The following is a 20955-nucleotide window of genomic DNA, read 5'->3' as shown; positions in this document are numbered from 1 at the left end:
CCCTCCAGCTCCTGTTTCTCCACTCAGTGACTGCTGGACTCCAGCTAAGTACTGCCTGAATTGCCATTCTACATCTGCAACTGGATTCTCCTGGGGTCCTGCTTTAACTGCGGCACCTCTACCGCTCTCTACGGGGCATCCTTACTCCCCCAGACCATCCACTCACTCACTGAAAAATAATTCTCACATTCTGATCTGGCACTGGGACATAGTTTGATTTATTCCGCTGCTGACCAGGAATCTGAACTCTCATCCTGATGCTAATGGACACTCAGAAACCTTAAAGAATTAACTAGTTAAGAAAGTGGTAGCTAGCATGCGTTGTCAGTAGGATGAGATCACCTGTTTGTTGGCCTTCAGCACTGCTCTCAGTGTGGCGATCTGTTCCCGTTTGGTGCTCAGGAGGGACTTGAGCTTGAGGATCTCTTCCATTAAGGCTTCCTTGTCTTTATCGATCATGGGGGCCAGCTCCCGTGCTGCTGCTCTTTGACGAGACAGTTGCAAGGACCGGTCTACAGCCTTCTGCAGATGCTTGATTTGGTCCCGGATTATGGCATTAAGGTTGTAGATATTCATTGGCTCTTTGCGGATGTCACTTGTGTCTAATACTGGAGATGATGGTGGGGCAGTAATAACAGGAGAGATTGTGGGGGTCTTGGTTGGACTTGGTTCTTTGCTGGCCTCTGTGTTTTCTTTTGAAACTGGTTCAGATGAGGTCCTTGTTTCTACTGGGGATGACACACCTCTCCTGGCTAATCGTGGAGATAAAAGTCCCCTGGGATCATCAGGCCCTTTCAGGCTGCCACTACGAGTGACTCTGCTTTGCCTATAGTAGTCCAGCATGACCCTGTTGGGGGTTTCATTATTACACAGACACACATGGTGGTAAAGCTGGGCAAGCTCCTCACTAAACGTCACCAACTCATCCTGGGCTGTATTAAGGGTATTGTGATTTTCATTGGCTATGCTGGTCATCTTTTGCAGTTCCTTCTCCATGTGGGCCATCTTCTCTCCACTCTCCTTGGTGGTCTTCTCAAGACCTGTAACCTGCTCATCATACATTTGGATCTTACTCTCATACTTGGCTTTTTCTTCAGTATAGTTCTCTACAGATTTATTATATTTCTCTTTTAAGGCCTTAATTTCAGCTTTCAAATCAATCACCTCAGTTACTGCCACCCTATATTTGCATTCAAGGATCTCTAAGCCATTGATGTCCACTTCGTAGTCATGGGCCTCCTCCCCTGAGTCCCGGCCCTTCTCCCCGTCCAGCTCAGCCTTGAGTTCTTTGCTGCTCTGCAGGCCTCTCATGGCATTAACGTGTTCTGTGAGCCGGTGCACCCGTTCATGCTGCTCTGTCAGTGCTCCCTTGGTGTGTTCCAGCTGTGTCTGTGACTCCTGGAGATTGGCCAGAAGAATGGCCTTTTCCCGCTCTACCTGCAATGGCAAAACAAAGTCTGTGAATGACTTCAGTGCAGTGCCAATGATGCACTTGATCCCTTCACTGTCAGGCATGTATACATCTCACAGAACTGCAGCACAGCCAATATCCCAAATACTTCAAAGTAAATTGGAGTGGTTTTCTTACTTCAGCAGTTCTGGTAAGTCAATCAGTCTAAAAGTACATCATTTTAAAAGAATTATACTATGCATATTTACTTATCCAAATTCTCATGCATTATACACATACACTCATGAAACTTGAATGTTATTCAAACAATCTTATTTTTATCTTTTAACACCTTGTAGAAAATATAACATGATGTCAAGAGATAAGTACTTGGCACTGTCTTTATTTTGAGAGCCCTAGGGAATATCTGTTCCTTAGTTCCTGTGGGAGAAGTGACTGTCTCAAGGTGCCTGTGTATCACCCTTTCCTTCTGAGAGCTCAACCCCAAATCAGATTTAACACCTGAGGCTTTAACTTACTAAATAATACTAGGAACCTTAACCATTCCCTTAAAATAAAAGGAAATTTAATCCCCCAAATAGACATGTACTACATTTGATAGCTTTTGATATAAAAGTCAGAGAACACAGAGTTTTAGGATTAAAAGAACAATTTACAAATCATTTCAATTCCTTCAGTTCAAATAGGAATCTTAAAAATTAACAATTTATTTGAATAACATGACAGTTTTGTTATTATATGATAGTATTATTGTATATTGAAAAATATTCTGGTGTTGGGGCGCCTGGGTGGCTCAGTGGGTTAAAGCCTATGCCTTCGGCTCAGGTCATGATCTCAAGGTCTTGGGATCGAGCCCCACATCGGGCTCTCTGCTCAGTAGGGAGCCTGCTTCCTCCTCTCTCTCTGCCTGCCTCTCTGCCTACTTGTGATCTCTGTCTGTCAAATAAATAAATAAAATCTTAAAAAAAAATATTCTGGTGTCAATATAAAATATGGTCTCATTAAATATAAATATATAAGAAATTATAATAGGAGAATTTAAAAAAACATTTTCTGTCCCTCTATATAGGTAATCATTATGAATTAAAATTTTTACATGCTTAAAACATAAATGTGTTTTCAATAAGCAAATATTATTGAGACCTGCTTTAAAGATAATGGATTGATGTTGAATGTTTTTCTATCTAAAGGAATTTATCAATTTGAACTTTTTAATTTTCCTGGATCGTACATTACAACCCCCCAAACGTCTAAATTGCTAGGAGGTAAGTAAAATTATTCTACTAGCATGATAAATAACAATTCTTAAACTATAATGAATAAAACACTAGCATATTACTTTAGGAGATCTATACCTATCTATAAATTTGTAATTCAGTATAGTAGTAGTAGTAGTTTTTTTAATAGCTTGAGATATCACCAAACTTCATTTTTAAAAAAAAATTTAAAAGACGTATTTATCTATTTTAGAGAGAAAGAGAGAGAGAGCCTGGTGGGAGGAATCAGGGGGAGGGAGTTGGGGAGAGAGAGTCTTAAGCAGACTCTGTGCTGAGTGCAGAGCCCTATACAGGGTCAATATCATGACCCTGAGATCACAAAACCAAGAGTCTGCACTTACCTGGTGCCCCAGTAAGTAGTATTTTTATGATCCTTTGTGGTATAATATCTTTCATATTATTATCATATGTAGACAGTCCTCACTTAAGGTTCTAGTATGCATGAATTTCAGTGACCATGGTTAGTTAAAACACAGGTCCCCCAATACACAGTACATTAACTGTGAGCTCTGTGTAGGTATAAACTTTGCTGCTTCCATTTACAAAGTTTACAAAATTATGAAATTACCCATCATATCACTTCTTTCAAAGTATTTCCGTGATTGGTCACGGTGTATCTGTTATTCAGTTCATTCACAGAGAGCAAAGTGTAAGCTGTGTTCTCTTGTCTTCTTGTCTCCCGGTGGTAAACCCACCTGAGGTTTTACCAAAATCGGTAGTCCAAAAAAGGGAAATGAGAAAGAGAAGGAAGGAAGGAGAGAGAGAGAGAGAAAGAAAAGAAAAAGAAAGAGAAGGAGAGAGAAAGAAAGAAAAGAAAAGAAAAAAGAAAAAGGGAGGGAGGAAAGGAAGGCGAGGAAAAAGGAAAGGAAGGAAAGAAAGAACGAGCAGCAGAGAAACAAAGTGATGACAACACTGGAAATGAAATCCGAGTCAGATATAAATGGAGTTACGGAAGAAATCGTTGAATGTGACAGTGTTGACACTGATGTCATTTGAAAGAATTTAGATATGTAGTCAAAGCAGTTGGTGATGGAGAATGCATCAACAAGAATAAAAAAAGTAGTTGTTACAAAAAGGATAAAAATGTCCTAGAGGAAGTGACAAGGGCACACTCAATGTACTCTCAGAGGTATTTTCAGACATTGAAAGTGCAACGGATAGGAGATTGAAAGTTGATCCAAACAGAAGTATGACAATTTACCAAAGCATAGAAAAGATTTCTCCTATCATAAAACATATGATGAGAAGAAGGTAAGACTGAACTGTAGTTGGTAAGTTTGTTGGGGGGTATAGGCACAATTTAAATTTTTGTTTCAAAAGCTTGGATATCTTTGGTATTCTATAAAATGTAAAGTTAATTTCCCTAGTTTTTTTGGGGGGGAGTAAGTTTTTATTTTAAAGGTAAGTTTTTTAAACAAGAAAAACTTTATGTTTCTATTTTCTGGATTACAGTGTACTGAGTCATTGTATTATTTTTTCATTTTTTTATATATTTATAACAAACTGTATGAGAGTTTTTGATTAGCATTTTAAAGATCATAAAACAGAGGACACCTGACTGGCTCAATTGGTAAAAGCATGAGACTCCTCATCTCGGGGTTATGAGTTCAAGCATTGGGCACTGAGCTTACTTTAAAAAAAAAAGAAAGGGTCACGAAACAATTGAATTTTCTCCATTTCTCTATTAATTATGAGTTTGTTTTGCATCGTTTCAGCTTGCACAATCATTTATGGCCTAGCAATTTCATGCAAAGCAAGGTCTGCCTGTGTGGTAGGTCATGAAATTAGAATGAAAAATACAGTTTTATTATTTTAAATTATTATCAGAGGCTTCTAAGTTGTAGCTTTGATTTTATGACACAGTACTTGCCCAGATCTGGAACACAATCCACAGGTTACATATTATGGCTACAGAAACCAAAATATTCAAAAAAAATAGTATAACAGATTAAAAAAGAAAGTCTACTGGGGCTGTAGCATCTGAGAACTCAGCTCTAATTTTGGCACCAACATTTACCTAGCTACGTGGCTCTGGGCAAGCTACAGTTTAAGCAATTAAAAAAGGATGATTGAGTAAGACAGTGAAGATAATGTTCAAGCTATTATAATGTTAACCATTGTTAACATTTGGGTAGCTGGTCATTGCCAGGACCAAAATATTTCTTTATGCCAAACACATTTGTTTCACAGATTTGTATCTGTAGTTGCAAAAGCAACTCTTTCCTTTCAGAGTCAAGATATATTCTAATACAAATCCCCTTAGTTGGGTTTCACTAGGTGTAACAAATTATATTCCATAGCTGAAGATCTGATTTATCCAGACTATTGGGCAATACCTTTAAGTGAAAAACCCAGGTAATTAGGTAATGTGGTACTTGATGAAGAGCCAAGTTATTTGCAATTTTGATAGAAAATAAAAAATAAATCCTAAATATTCTGTTATTGATATTGCATATAATCTCAGTGAAAATAGATTATTTTAGGAGTTTTCTTTTTCTCTTGAAAATTAAGTGAATTTGCTCTGAAAAGCCTAAACATCATTTGATCAGTATACATGATTACAAAAGACAAAGCTGTTTTCTTTTTTTTTTTTTTATGATTTTATTTATTTACTTGAAAGAGAGAGAGAGAGAAAGAGCACTCATGAGCAGGGGGGGGGAGGCAGGGGGAATCAGACTCCCTGCTGAGCAGGGTCCCCCCCACCCCTCCACCCCCATGCAGGATTCAGTCCTAGGACCCTGAGACCATACCCTGAGCAGAAGGCAGACACTTAACGCCTCGACAAAGGTATTCTCAAAAAGCCTTTTATTTTTTTTATTTTTATTTTTTTAGATTTTGTTTATTTATTTGACAGACAGAGATCACAAGTAGGCAGAGAGGCAGGCAGAGAGAGAGGAGGAAGCAGGCTCCCTACTGAGGAGATAGCCTGATGTGAGGCTCTATCCCAGGACCTTGGGATCATGACCTGAGCCAAAGGCAGAGGCTTTAACCTACTGAGCCACCCAGGCGCCCCTCAAAAATCCTTTTAATAGGGGTGCCTGGGTGGGTCAGTTAAGTATCTGACCCTTGATCTAGGGGTCATGAGTTTAAGCCCAGCAGCAGGCTCCACACTGGTTTTGGAGCCTACTTAAAAAAAAAAAAAAAAAGCTTTTAATAAAATAAAAATTGGACTAGAACAAAATGTACGGAAGTGTTTCAACCTCATTTTTAGAGGGAAAAATGTTATAACGAAAGAGGTAATGCCATTAGGAGAGCTCCAATCTGTGCTCTGCCAATTCTGATTTTAAAATAACATTTTTTAAGACTAAAAGACAAATCAATCAGGCTCCTTAGGTTAGCCTCTCTAGAAAACATCAGATAGAATATTGTCTCTTTCATGTATGGCTCTTCCACACACTCAGTGCATTTCTGGTGGAATCCCTTGAACAGAGAGTGATATCCAAATTTACACACACACATTTTTCCAGATAGTTATGACTGGTCTGCTTTCCCTCCAAAGATGACTAAATGGTGGGTAATTTTATACAACTCCAGCTTGATTATTATTTTCACTCAGCTATTGAAGTTTGGAGTACCTTAAATTGTATTTGGATTTCAGAAGCAATCCATAAACTATTTAAGATATCTTGCATTTTGAATTAATAAAAGCAAAGGACTTCAAATATTAAAATTTCTATTCATTTTAAGTGTACTATTTTATTCTCCATTTATGAAGAACTTATCCAAGAGACACTTGCTGGTTTAATTATCATGTTCTATAGTGACTAAGAATGGTTGCTTTATTTCTCTTTCTACAATCTTCATCTTCTACCTGGAACTGAGGATTTTAATTTTTTTACAGTAGGACTGGTTGCTTTGCCAGAGAACTTAAATGCAGAATTTGTGAACTCTGTAATCCAGTGTAAATATACAGTATATGCTTATTATTATTGTTGTTATTATGTCCAATTGAAATATTTTTTACAAGTAATCTTTGCTCCCAATGTGGGGCTCAAACCCATGACCCTTAGGTCAAGAGTCATATGTTCTACTTACTGAGCCTGCCGGGTATCCCTCCCACAGAAATTTTTTTAATTTCACTGAGGGTTTATCTTTTTTTTTTAATAAATGTATTTTATTTTATTTATCTATTTGACAGAGAGAGATCACAAGTAGGCAGAGAGGCAGGCAGAGAGAGAGGAGGAAGCTCCCTGCTGAGCAGAGAGCTTGATGCAGGACTTGATCCCAGGACTCTGAGATCATGACCTGAGCCAAAGGCAGAGGCTTAACCCACTGAGCCACCCAGGCATCCTGAGGGTTCATCTTTTAAATAAGCACAATTACATGTATTGAATACTGATAGATTCTTTTGTGGAAGAACAAAAGAAAAGATAATCAGAATTTGACATTCATATTAAGACTTTTATAGGAAAAGAAGCCAAAAAGCTGTTTCGTAGGCTATTAATTTTCATCGCCTTTATCCTGGTCAACGGACTCTCAATTTGACATTTGAATGCTTGGGTGTGATTCTTGTAATGGTATACATAGTATCGACATGCACAAATAGAACTTATAAATAAATAGCTTGTTCTCCTCTGCTTGAAGTGAAGCAATTCTGCCAATGCCTGTCTGGGTCCTGAAAGGAAAGAACTGTGAAAAAGATCAACCTAGTGCAAAGTTGATCTGGTGACACTGAGTTACCATATGACCTAGCAATCCCATTCTTAGGCATAAACCAAAGAGAATCAGAATATATGTGCACACAAAAAGTAGTATATAAATGTTCATGCCATTATTCGGAAGAGTCAAAAAGTGGAAACAATTCAAATGTTCATCACTGATAAATGGAAATTTAGAATGTGGTCTATCCAAACATGGAATATTACTTGACAATAAAAAGAATGAAGTACTAATATATGTTGTAACATGAATGAACCACAAACATGTTATGCTAAGTGGAAAAAGCCAGTCATGAAAGGCTATCTGTTGTATGATTCCATTTACATCCAATGTCCAGACCAGAGAAATCTATCAAGACATAAAGTAGATTAGTGGTTGCTCAGGGGTGGAGTGGCTAATGGGTACACAGTTTATTTTTGTTGTGATGAAAATGTTCTAAAATTGACTGTGGTGATGGTTGCACAGATCTGTAAGTAAACTAAAAACCACTGAGTGGCGCCTGGGTGGCTCAGTTGGTTAAGCGTCTGCCTTAGGTTCATGATCTCAGGGTCCTGGCATGGAGCCCTAGATTGGGGTCCTTGCTCAGCTGGAAGACTGCTTCTCCCTCTACTCTCCACTCATGCTCTCTGTCACTATTTCTGTCTGTCTCTCTCAAATAAATAAATAAAATCTTTAAAATAAACAAACAAACAAATATCATTGACACACTTTAACTGGGTGGATATAAATTATATCTCTAAAAAGTTGTTCTTAAAAAAGATCACAAAGACTCTTCCCTTGCTGTTGTGACAAGAGATGCTCTTCTTATGTTTTCTGATATGTGGTAGAAAAAGTTCTTCTGAGAAATACATTTACCAATAAAGCTTACATTAAAGGTAACCTTTATAAAATCTGTAATAGTTTAATGGGTTGTCAACTCTGCCCTAGAAAATTTTATTTGTCACTTTAAGTTTTAAAAGACACAAACTGCCTAAATTTCTTTTAATTAATTTCACCCCATAAATATTCTGTCTTTGTTAAGCACAGAGAATATTAAACTTGTTTGACTTGCTCTCTGTAGCAAATTTACTTACTAAGTTCTTGACTTTAAGCAAATGATAATAACATATCTGTGCCTCAATTTGCCTCTCTGTAAAATGGGGATAATAATACTCTCTACCTCAAACAGTTGTTATAACACCAACCAATTAAGCAAATATATATAAATTGCTCTGAACTCTTAGTGGACATAACAGCAAACTGACCACTTACCATCATTATAGGAAAAATCAAAATAGTCTTCAATAGAGTAGACCTAAATATATAATATGAATCTTTATTTCTTTCACATCCGTGAGGATACAATAGAACATCAGTTTCAGTTTCATAGAAACATTGCTGTTTTGTCACATTAGATGTGAAATTATATAGCTGGTATGATATTGAAAAAAAAAAATCTGAAGAGTTTTCTCCCTAGTTTGACTCTCTGCAATGTGAGGTTAAACAGAGACTATCAAAGGCAGAAATTTTAGTACAAGCAGAGAGACTCCTTTAAATAGATTAAGTAATTTAGCTTCCCCAGACAGGATCTACTTATTTTCATTCTAATAAAACTAATTAAGGTACTTGGCTGTCACTGGAAAATATCAATTACAGCTGTCCCTTGAACAATGCAGTACTATAGATTGTAAGCCTTACCAATAACATAAATAGTCTACTAATACATATTTTGAATGTTACGTGTATTATATACTTTTTTTTACAATAAAGTAAGCTAGAGAAAAAAGTTAAGGATCGTAAGAGACACCTTTACAGTACTATATTGTATTTACGCAAAAAGAACTACATGTCAGTGGACCGATGCAGTTCAAATCCGTGTTGTTCAAGGGTCAGCTGTATAGTCTATTCGAAATAACTGAGTCTTGAGGGCAATACAACTCTGGGAATTACTCTAAATTACAGTTGTCCTAGATTTTCGTATTAGTTATCACCACTTCCCAGCAGATGGCAGTATGATCTCTTCGACTTGGGTATGCTGTTTTCAAAAGGTTTCTGTAATTTTAAGAACAACAATTTAAAAGCTGCATATTCCCTGGTACAGTGTGTTAGATCCCTCCCTGTGCCCCCATATATCTCCACAAACTGTCAACAATAACGAAGCACTGGTGTTCGATTTCAAGGTACTTTGGAACCCAGCCAAAAGAAATCCTAAAAAACAAGGAACTATGAAAACACAAGCTGTGATATCCAAAGTATGCTGATATTAGAAACTGAGATACACAAGCCAGCGAACTGCAGCACAGTATGGCAATTGCCATGCCCCAGACAGCTGTAACTTCTAAATCTCCAGTGGCTTTAAATAAAAGTCTACTCTTAACTCACAGCTCTAGACTTCTCCAGCAGCAAAATTGCACCTGACTGATGAGAGACCTTTTCTGGTCCTCATTTTCTGCTCTTAGCGTGAATAACCACATGTTGCACTACAGAAACGTTTATACTTTTTGATCATTCACTGCTGCACCCCATTGCATTAGGGATGTCATAAATATATCACACGTGTTGCATATTACCTTTCTACATTCTGAACATTTAATTTCAAAACACACCTGGCCCCAAGCATTTCAGAGAGCCGCACCTAAAGTGCGCTTTATTGCTTGCTCCTTGGACCATCCAGGAGAGTGGCACTGATACACAGTATATACTGCAAGGTGTATTAGTACTGTTGAATATCAGAACTTTCATACTCTTTATTAACTTTATTATAACTTTATTAACTTTATTAAATGTCATGCTCTAACATTAACATGGTGAAACATTAAGATCAAACACAAATGCAATCACTTCTAGGCAGTATATCCTGGCATGTTCTTTATAATTTACTTATTTACATAAATTAAACTTAGGGGATGCATAGCTAAGGAAAATCTGTCCGATTATATAGACAAATTATGCATGAAAAGATGTATTCTGCTATATTTGTACTCAATGAAATATATTCTTAGAAAAAGTTGATATGCTTTTTTAAAAATGTTGCTTACCAAAAGATGGCTACTTTGTCTAAAACAAAATTACACGTTAGTGTTGTAGGTTGTGCGGCTGGAAGCTGCAAAACCCTTCCTGTGTTGAGCCTGGTTTCTAAAATTAAACGTGGAGCAAATTTTGGAACATGAAGCCCTCCCTGTGCCCCTCTATATCTTGACAAACTGTCAACATGAATTAAGCACTGGTACAGTTTTCTGCTGTATTGAGGGAAGGCTTACCAGTCATGTTTTTCTCTCCCTCTTTGCTAAATGAACATCAGTTTTCAGAAAGAATTCCCCCTCAGACACTATTACCTTTCTGTATTCCTACCAGTGACCACATATGTTAGTCCTTCTGAGATGACTCTCCTCGAGCAAAACTTTCCAGAAGTAAGTTAATATTAATAGAAGCTAAATGAATCAAGAGCTTAATAAATGAAAGGCACTGTGGAGTTGAAAATAGTAATAATAGCTCACCATCACTGAGCATTTACTGTGTGTCTGGCCCTGTTCTAAGCACTCTACACACATTAACTCATAAATCAAGCCATTCTAACCAGGAAGGTATTCTGTAGCCCCCATTTGATGGTAGAGTAACATGCTGTCCCTCTAAAGGGTTCCCAACTAGTGGTTGGCCCTTGGAGCATCTGAAATGTTTGGGGCACTCTGGGTCATCAAGTTGACTAAAGAGATGTACCTAGCACTAAATGGGTTGGGTCCAAAGTGCTAGACCCCTTGCAGCTCACTAGTCTCAGACAATGAGGAATCTTCCCCCCTCCCAAATGCAAATGACATTCCAGCCAAGAACCACTCTCTTGCTGAGAACTCATCTTCAGCATTCTTCTTGTTAAATGACTCATCTCTTCCAGAATTTTGTATTATTTCAGATTAGATTTAGGATTAAATGCGAAGAAAACAGCTCTGAGTTTTCAGCCAATAGCTGACCTTGCTGAAAACTGTTGAGCTGTTTTGTGCATAAAAGCCCCTCTTCCTATTATTTTCTACACTGCCACCATAAAAAGAAGAAACAAAAAGTCTTGGTACACTAACTTTGTTTACTAAAGCTATCAACGTGATAGTTTAAGAAAAACTTTAAATTAATTCTATTTAGTTGGGGGGTATGAATTCTTACAAATTATGCAAAAATTTAAAATATGTTTGCTATCAATCTAGTTGTATTAGTGTAAACTGAGCAAAAAGACATAGAGAAATATTACCCAACAGAACTGAACTTCGCAGTCAGGTAAAAGTCTATATGAAATTCATTTTTTTCCCATGGCCATGCCCTCTTGATTTCTTGATTTAAACACTGTGAAAATGAATTCTTTGCTAGTAGAAGTGTATGATATGTTAATTCTCGATGTGCTGTTAATAATAAACCTATTAACATCACTGGTTCTCTAGTTTCTTACTTCTACTATTTTCACTTTTTAGTCATCATTTCTGTAAAGGCAGGAAAGTATAAGCCCCATTGGCTATAGAAATAAATGCCTGCCAGAATCTCCAACAGCCTCTAATTATCACCCAAATGCAAATTCAGCCTCAAACCTAATCACCTGACCAGCCTGTTGAACCAGATTCCTGCTTCCACAGGTCTGCTGGAGCCCAACAATTTGTAATAGTGAGAAGCCCCCAGGCCATGGTGACAGCGGTGATGCTGTTCCTCAGGCAAGACTCCTATCAGCACTGGATTAAGATATGGCAGGGAAGAAAGACCTAAACTAGAAAAGCCATTTCATAGCGAGATAACCTTAAAGGCTAGGACTCTTCACAAGGCATTTGAATTTGAAGGTGCTAAAAATTTAAGGCCTAAATCATGTTGGAATAACAACTCCTTGGTTTCAGATTTATCCCTGTTCTGTATTTTGAATCATATGATATCCTGGCTAATTAGCATACTGAAAGTCCTTCATGTCTTTTAAAGTTTAAGGTATTCTTGTGAAGTCTACCATTATTCTTGAAGCTATATATACAGTTGTTTGTGATGGAAACGTTCATTTTTCTATCATTTCACTTGTATGTAAAGGTTCTGAATTTTTCTCTTAGAAATGGATGGAGACCTTTTTCTCCTTTCACACCTGATTGCAATCCACTTTGTGGGTTTAAGATAGATTTCTTTTTTTTTTTTTTAATTTGTTTCAGGGGTACAGGTCTGTGATTCATCAGGCTTACACAATTCACAGGACTTACCATAGCACATACCCTCCCCAATGCCCATCTCCCAATCTCCCAGCCACCCCTCCTCCCTCCCACCCCCCTTCCACTCCAGCTACCCTCAGTTTGTTTCCTGAGATTGAGTCTCTTATGGTTTGTTCCCTCTCTGGTTTAGTCTTGTTTCATTTTTCCCTCCCTTTCCCTATGATCCTCTGTCTTGTTTCTCAAATTCCTTGTATCAGTAAAATCATATGATAATTGTCTTTCTCTGATTGATTTATTTTGCTTGGCATAACATCCTCTAGTTCCATCCATGTCATTGCAAATGGCAAGATCTCATTTTTCTGATGGCTGCATACTATTCCATTGTGTGTGTATGTATGTATATAGATAGATCTCCCATCTTCTTTATCCATTCTCTAACATAGATTTCTTAAAGTGAGGCAAATGAGTTTTCTTTTCTTTCTTTTTTTTTTTTTTAAAGATTTTATTTATTTATTTGACAGAGAGATTACAAGTAGGCAAAGAGGCAGGCAGAGAGAGAGAGAGAGAGGAGGAAGCAGGCTCCCTGCTGAGCAGAGAGCCCGATGCGGGACTCGATCCCAGGACCCTGAGATCATGACCTGAGCCGAAGGCAGCGGCTTAACCCGCTGAGCCACCCAGGCGCCCCATGAGTTTTCTTTTCAACACATATTCTGTTATGTCTTTCTAAGATACTGTACGTTCAAAGTTGCCAGTTGAAGAAGCTAGAAGTAAAATGTGAGAACAAAAAAATCCCAGAACAGGTGACCGCAATCTTTAAGAAATCTACTCTCACAGTCCTAAAGAGATCTTACCTGCATAAGTTGTTGCTTCAACTTCTGTATTTCTGAAATGTTCAGCTCACTGAATAAGTCAGAAACAGGGTGTAGAGATTCTCCTTTCCTTAAAGTGGGAGTCCGATAGTCTCCATTCAGTTTCACAAGGGGCCCATGGATATGTCCATTCATTTTGTCATCATTGTTTGGTTCACTTGCGTCCTCCGTGAACTTGAGTCCATCCACAGAGATGCTGATATGGTTATCGTTGAGGGTGATGTACTGAGAGAGCTCCTTCCGCAGGATGTTCTTTTGCTCCCTCTCGTTTTTTAAGGTCTCAAGGGCTTCTTCCAGTTGGTGCTCCGCAATCTCTTTCAACCGGATGGCGTCTTCCAGCTGGCTGTTGAGCAGCACAGTTTCCTCCTCAAACCGCTTAATCTCATGCTTTAAGCCTTCGTATTCAACCTGAATTAGACAGGATAAAGAAGATTCATAGAACTAAAATTTGGGTCTTACAAAACTGCCATCAACCACTCTAGTAGACCTAACTATATAAAAAAATTAAAATGCTAACCAACTCATTATATTGTACACCTGAAATTAATATAATACTGTATGTTAACGAAAAACAGAAAACCACACAGTATAAAATGTGAGTCTACAAAATAAATCTAAAAAGGCACACAGTATATATACTCTTCAGGTAACATAGGATGGTGTCTTTGGAAATTATGCATAATTTATAATAATTTATATTATATAAAATGTATATATTATATATTATAAAATTTATAAATACTTTAAGTTATATATAATTTATATACATAAATTCAATTCTTAGCAGAGATGAAAATGTCATCTGTTTTAGGATTTCTTTTCGTGGGGACCAATGGCCAAAAGGGGGCACTGTTTGCTTTAAAAAAAAAAAAAAACCCAGGACTTTTCTTTTTTTTCTTTTTAAAGATTTTATTTATTTGACAGGGATCACAAGTAGGCCTAGAGGAAGGCAGAGAAAGAGAGAGGGGGAAGCAGGCTCCCCGCTGAGCAGAGAGCCCAATACGGGGCTCAATCCCAGGACCCCGGGATTATGACCCAAGCTGAAGGGAGAGTCTTCAACCCACTGAGCCACCCAGGAGCCCCTATTTCCAACCCCCCCAAAAAAGATTTTGTTTATTTATTTATTTGAAAGAGAGACAGAGGCAGGGAGAAGGGTTGAGGGAGGGGGAGAAGCAGGCTCCACGATGAACAAGAAGCCCTACCAGGGGCTGGATCCCAAGACCTGAGATCATGACCTGAGCTAAAGGCAGACACTTAACTGACTAAACCACCCAGGCGCCCCCAGGAATTTTTTAGAAATAAGTTTCTCAGGGACGCTTGGGTGGCTCAGTTGGTTAAGGGACTGCTTTCGGCTCAGGTCATGATCCCAGGGTCCTGAGATTGAGCCCCGAATCGGGCACCCTGATCAGCAGAGAGCCTGCTTCTCCCTCTCCCTCTGCCTGCCTCTCTAGCTGTGCTCTCTCTGTCAAATAAATAAATAAAATCTTTAAAAAAACAAAAAGTTTATCAGAATAAAACCAAGAAAATATTTTACCATCACTATTACTGTTTTATTTAATTATTAATGATAAGGAAATTTTTATATTCAGAGATAGATTAGCTAAAAGATCACACTAAGAATTTAATCTCAACAAAATATGTTTGCAAGTAAAATGAAACAAAGAAAAATTTTATGTGCTAACGGATAGAATATGGAATAGAGGTACTGATTATCTGATAACAAAAAAATACATATATATTGTTATCAATGTGATAGTCCTTTGAATTAAGAGCCAAATAGCCTGTGTAAACACTCTCTTGGTCATGAAAGCCCACAGAGGAAAGAGATCTATATTCTAAACTGACAGGCCTTCCTTGAGGCCTTTTCCATGGCACTAATGACATTCCACTTTTTAATAAATATTTTATCTCCACAACTATACTGTGGTCTCCTCAGAAGGAGGAAATACTTGTCATGCTCCTACGTGTCCCTCAGTGCTTCAATATTCCATCATTGTGTTTCAAGAGAATTCCACTCTTCAACAAGCATTTGCTGTTGTGAATGAAAAAGTAAACTAGAAAAGGTATTATCATAAAGTCATTATGATATTAGATACTAGTATAAACTTTGTGCTTGGTTGTACATTTATTTTACTGTTTATATTATTAAACTTATATTTTAAGAGATATTTTAAATTATTTTTTTATTTTTAGATTTTATTTATTTGAGAGAGAGACAGAGAAGGGGCAGAAGCAAACTCCTCATGGGGCAGGAAGCCAGAGGATTCCTGGGATCATGACCTGAGCTGAAGGCAGATAAGTTTAACTGACTGAGCCACCCAAGCACCCCCAGAAATATTTTTTAAAATGAAAGAATAGGGATCATAGACCATTGCCATTTTCTCTTCTTTATATTCCACACCCCACCCTACCCTTCTTCACATAATCTCAGTGCAATGGCTTGTCTTGTAAAGGTTAGGATAACAGTTTTGACATAGGTTTAAGTCAGATGTAGGTTTAGGCTGATGTAACAGAGACATATATAAGAATGACTGAGTCTAAATAAACATTTGGCTTTCTCTCATGTAACACTATGGAAATAGACAGTCAAGGGCCAGTAGGATTCTCTGTTCCATGAGGTCATCCAGGAACCAGGCGTCTTTTTTTTTTTTTTAAGATTTTATTTATTTATTTGACTGACAGAGATCACAAGTAGGCAGAGAGGCAGGCAGGAGAGAGGGGGAAGCAGACTCCCTGCTGAGCAGAGAGCCTGATGCGGGGCTCGATCCCAGGACCCTGAGATCATGACCTGAGCTGAAGGCAGAGGCTTAACCTACTGAGCCACCCAGGTGCCCCGGGCATCTTCTATCCTATTATACTACCTCCTACTCTGGTCCATATGATCTAAGGCACCTTGCCACCTTGATCATGTTTCAAGCAGTGGGTCAAAGTAAGAGGAACACCCTTTCTCTTTAAGGACATATCTCAAAAGGTGTTCATACACTTCTTAGACCCCAGTGGCCAGTACTAAACACATGACAGTTACTTACAAGGGAGGTGAAGAATCTTGTCTTTACCCCACATAGCCTTAAGCTCAGTTAAAAACTGAGTAACAAGGGCGCCTGAATGGCTTAGATGGTTGAGTGCTTGACTCTTGGTTTCAGCTCAGGTCATGATCTCAGGGTCTTGGGATTTTCAATCAGCAGGAATTCTGCTTATGGATTCTTTCTCTCTCTCTCCCTCTGCCCCTCTCCCTGCTTGCTTTCTCAAATAAATAAAAACAAACATACAGACAAACACAGGGTAATCACACTGGGAGAGGGAACAATGGATACTGATGGACAACCAGTGCTCACTGCTATACAAGATTACTGGAATTCCACATGTCCGTGACAGAAAAGACTCAAATCATAAAAACCGTCTGAGATAACAGAATCTGGGTCCTTGTTTCATGGTTCCTTCTAGGCTTGCTTATAAGCTGTAAAGTCATCTTTCTCCTGATCTTCTCTTTTCCTTTCCCTGGGCAACTCAGGATACCTGCTTGCTACCCTTTCCTAGTATTTCAATCAATCCTCTGATTCTCCCAAATTATCTGATAGCGTACATTTGCAGAGACTTCTTTAGTTTGCATTGTGGAACTTTTATTCTGTAATCCTTGTTAGACTGATAGCTTAGGACAGGGATTGTCTAATATTATTGTGTCTTCTGGATGAAATCTAGCCCACTACCAACCAATTTTTGTGAATAAAGTTTTATTAGAACACAGTCACACTATTTTGTCTCTGGCTACTTTCATGCTACAAGAGCAGAATGTAGTAGTTGGAAGAGACACTGTTAGAGATATATTAGACATATAAAACCTAACATATTTACTATCTGGCCTTTATAGAAAAAGTTTACTGATTCCTGGGCTAGACTTGAAGACATTAATTTAGTTTGCATCGTAGATTTTTAAATTTTGTAATCCATATTTAATTGATGGTAGACGTCATATAAAACCTGATCTCTCTCTCTCTGGTCACCTCCACTCACTCTACTCATTCCAATGTGGTTCAGCCTCCTAATATTCATGCAGCTATTTCATGTTTCTCTGCCTTAGCCAAGGTTATCATCTGGAAAACTCTTATTCGACCTTCAAGACCAGTATAAAAAATATGATCCTAACTCCAAAGTCCTTATTGACTTGTTCAGGCAAACAGATCAGTCCTTTCTGGTGCCATTACTATAAAGCTGAATCAGATCATTTGAGCCCCCCAAAAAGTGGAGGCACCAAGAAACAGGAATGAGAAGACACTTAAAAACTGATATCTGGGGCCACCTGGGTGGTTCAGTCAGCTAAGCATCTGATTCTTGATCACAGCTTAGGTCTTGATCACAGGGTCATGAGTTCAAGCCTCTAATTGGGCTCCATAAAAAAAAAAAAAAAAAAAAAAAAAAAAGCCTGACATTTTTAAGATAGCATCAAAGTAGTCACCATTACAAAAATCAGGACTTTGGTGCAATTCCTTCTAGCAACTTCATAGTTTAGTAACTTTTTTTTCTATTTAACTACATGATGGTTGGGGGGTAAGTATCATAATCATTGCTTTTAATATGCAATTACATGGATGGTTATGAGTCTATTAACTGCCTTCCCTTCTGGGACTATACATTCTTTAAGACAGTGACCATATCTTTTGTCCTTAAAAAAAGTACATGGACTCATAGAAATATACTCTTGAAACACTGGTTAAATGAAATCAAACTGAATATGTTCCCTAGGTCTCTTATGATATTATTTCCTGATCTAGAGACATATCCCTGGAAGAAATGTTCTTCATAATATCAGTATGGTTGAATTATTAATTTTAACAAGTGTTTTCAATGGTTAGATAACTACTGAGTGCTTTAGTTCAGTATGTGAGATACTGCGGACATAGGATTTATTATTTCTCCCCTACCTCCCACAAGTACATCTCTAGAAATGGAAGCTGACATAATTTCCTGCCCCGGTAGTTAACACTGGGGCCAGACAAATTTTCCTGTTAACCTTATATTAACCAATACTGAGACTAAGCATAGAACACTTAACTGCTTGTGGGAAATACTCTTCTAAAAGATGAGACCCAATGAAAACAAGGCAAGACCCAAGTAAAAGACCTTCACTCTGTTATGCCCCTCAACAGAGTCATTATGTCATAAACTCTACCTATCCCAACCAGTTTCCCACCATCCAAAACCCAGTCCAGACCCTAAAACCCTATGAACAGCCTTTCTCTAAACCTCCCATTTTGAGAAATTACTGAGGCTCTGTCAAGGTGGGTCTCTTCGTGGACAGATGTAATACATAGCTTTGCTTCCTCAGTGGGTTTTTCTGATGGGGAATTGACAGTCAACTCGACCTCTCTTTAGGCTGCTGCTTCTTTCTACACTTCTTTCAGATAATTCGGTTTTCAAAAGTATCAAAGTATAAAACGGATTTGTAAGGCTGGGCCTGATTTTATATTGTACACAGAAACAAGTCAGCACACAGAGGGATGTGGTTAAAGTTTTCAGAGTCAACTCTCTGATGTTCTTATGGATTTCATATTTAGGGTCACAAATAAAACTTGGTTTGGTTAATTACAATAATCTTCGATTTTAGTTTCCTTTCTAAGCTGAAGAGTGAATATAAGCAAGAAAAACCTAATTTACTCATTCTTTCAACAGATATTTATTTAATGCCTTCTATGGGCCAGGCAGGCTCTGTTCTTGATGTTGTATTATAGTTGAGGGGAATGGAAAATAAATAAACTAACCTATAGGAACTATATAGGGAATAAGAAGTGCTATTTAAACAATAGTCACTTAGCAAATAGTATATAGCTAAGCATTTTATGATGTTAGTAGCTTGGCTACTCAAGAGAAATGTCAACCCAGATGGCAGAAGTAGATTTTGTATAGGGAGCTTCAGTACAAAGAACATTCAGAGCAGTTTTGAGACTGAAAGCGAGCATTGTCGTCTCTTTGAAAAACAAACAAACAAACAAACAAACAAAAAAACGGTGGCATTTGTACATAAACTATTTTACTGAACACTTCACTAATAAGAAACGGAGTATATGATGGATTCTAAATCCTGTCAATAAAGGCCAATAGTAGGGAAAAAACAAAACCCAGCATTTTCTTCACTGGGAGAGACTTGTACAGGGCATCCACTTGTCAGGAAGTAAGACAGAATGGCCTTCTGTGGAGGAAATAATTTCAGGTTAATTAATTAGACACTTAATTGGGAAAATTACCATATTGCATCTAGAAAATAAAATTAAAGAGATGTGTACATTTTTTCATTTGTTTGTTTTGTTTCAAACTTCTGAGGTAAGCCTTTGATTTCCATATTTCAGTGACTGGGTAAACCATAAACAGTAATCAGCCAGGCTAATAGTACAAATTCCCACAGAAACGGCCTCCGGGTTAATGAATACAAACAGGATACCTTGGCAGACTTTCAAAAATACCTAATACTGGCCTAAATTAACCTCTTGAGTAAATTAGTCCACCACATGCAGGGATGGGAGACTACAGCCTCCTGTCTGTGCAGAGAGCAGAGAGGACTTGTAGGATTTGGGAATAATGACCACTTTAAATATGTGAATTGCAAGTACATTTGCTTCAAATCCTCTGCAACCAGGGTTGCTGGTAACCAAAAACAAAACAAAACAAAACAAAAACCTTCTTTAGAAGTTCTGAGCATACTTGAAAAATTCTTCTCAGTATGATTTTCTTCACTGTGGGCTCATTGACCCTAGCCAAGCTGAGACCAGGGATGTTTACAATACCGTCAAGCCTCAGTACACAAACACACAGTAAGTCAGTGCTCAAAAGGGAAGGACTGAGGTAAAACCAGAGGGGACATCCTGGTAAACCTTTCTAAGGGTCTAAAACCACCCGTGGTACTCCAGGGCAGACATCTTGTTCCCCGAACATTCCAAAGCTGGAGGAAGTGGCAGTGATCAGAAATCAAATTTCAATTGTGTCAATACATGCATTTTTTCCCCTTCTGGATTCTCTCTTTCTCTTCTTAACCCTTGTATCTGTCAAAACCAAAAATAGTTTTGTATAGAGATACGAGCTTTAGAAGGGAGAAGTAGAAGCATACATCTGGGCTGGCCTCTAAGTTTACCTACTAATTTACTAAGACTTTTGTTACTTACTGTAACAAACCACAATGCAAACCAATCAGGAAAATAAAGCAATTAAGCTGCTAAACCATCACTACCAAAAAAAATTATTTAAGTGTAGACATGCAATGTTTTTGGTTACATTATTGCTGGAAAAAAAAAAAACAGAAATATCTTTCTAATTTTATTCTTATTTATTTGTATTTCATAATTCCTCTCCAAGTATGATTTAAAAGCAATTTACAGAGAGACAGACAGACAGAGAGAAGGGATTCCTTTTAATGATAAGTTGTCAGTTTAAATGGATTATAATACATTCCACTTCCACCTAAAATACGTTAACACAAGCTAAAGGATCAACTAAGATTCTGTGTCTTACCCAATAAAACTCTCCTGTAAATCATCCTTCTAGGTTTGCCTTTTAAATGTCAGCTGAAAAAGGCAAGGGAAGCAAGGGAAAAAATGAACTACTGGGATTTCATC

General features: G+C 37.8%; 1 protein-coding gene across 6 annotated transcripts in view; it reads right to left on the bottom strand.

Annotated features, from left to right (window-relative positions):
- The window catches only part of BICD1 (BICD cargo adaptor 1), a 222743-nt gene that overhangs the window by 42371 nt on the left and 159417 nt on the right, over positions 1-20955 (bottom strand). For 5 of the 6 annotated variants that reach the window (XM_059402866.1, XM_059402858.1, XM_059402861.1 and 2 more), the window contains exons 4-5: positions 13337-13762; positions 343-1437 (exon numbers count right to left, since the gene is read on the bottom strand). In XM_059402866.1, the coding sequence (XP_059258849.1) occupies positions 343-1437; positions 13337-13762 (1521 nt within the window). Of the gene's footprint in view, positions 1-342; positions 1438-13336; positions 13763-19382; positions 19539-20955 lie in introns of those variants that run through there. The other variant, XM_059402862.1, reaches the window with a different exon arrangement.

The sequence above is a fragment of the Mustela nigripes genome, chromosome 6 (genome assembly GCF_022355385.1).
Source record: "Mustela nigripes isolate SB6536 chromosome 6, MUSNIG.SB6536, whole genome shotgun sequence".
NCBI classification, from domain to species: domain Eukaryota; kingdom Metazoa; phylum Chordata; class Mammalia; order Carnivora; family Mustelidae; genus Mustela; species Mustela nigripes.
This window is presented reverse-complemented; position numbering and strand designations above follow the sequence as displayed.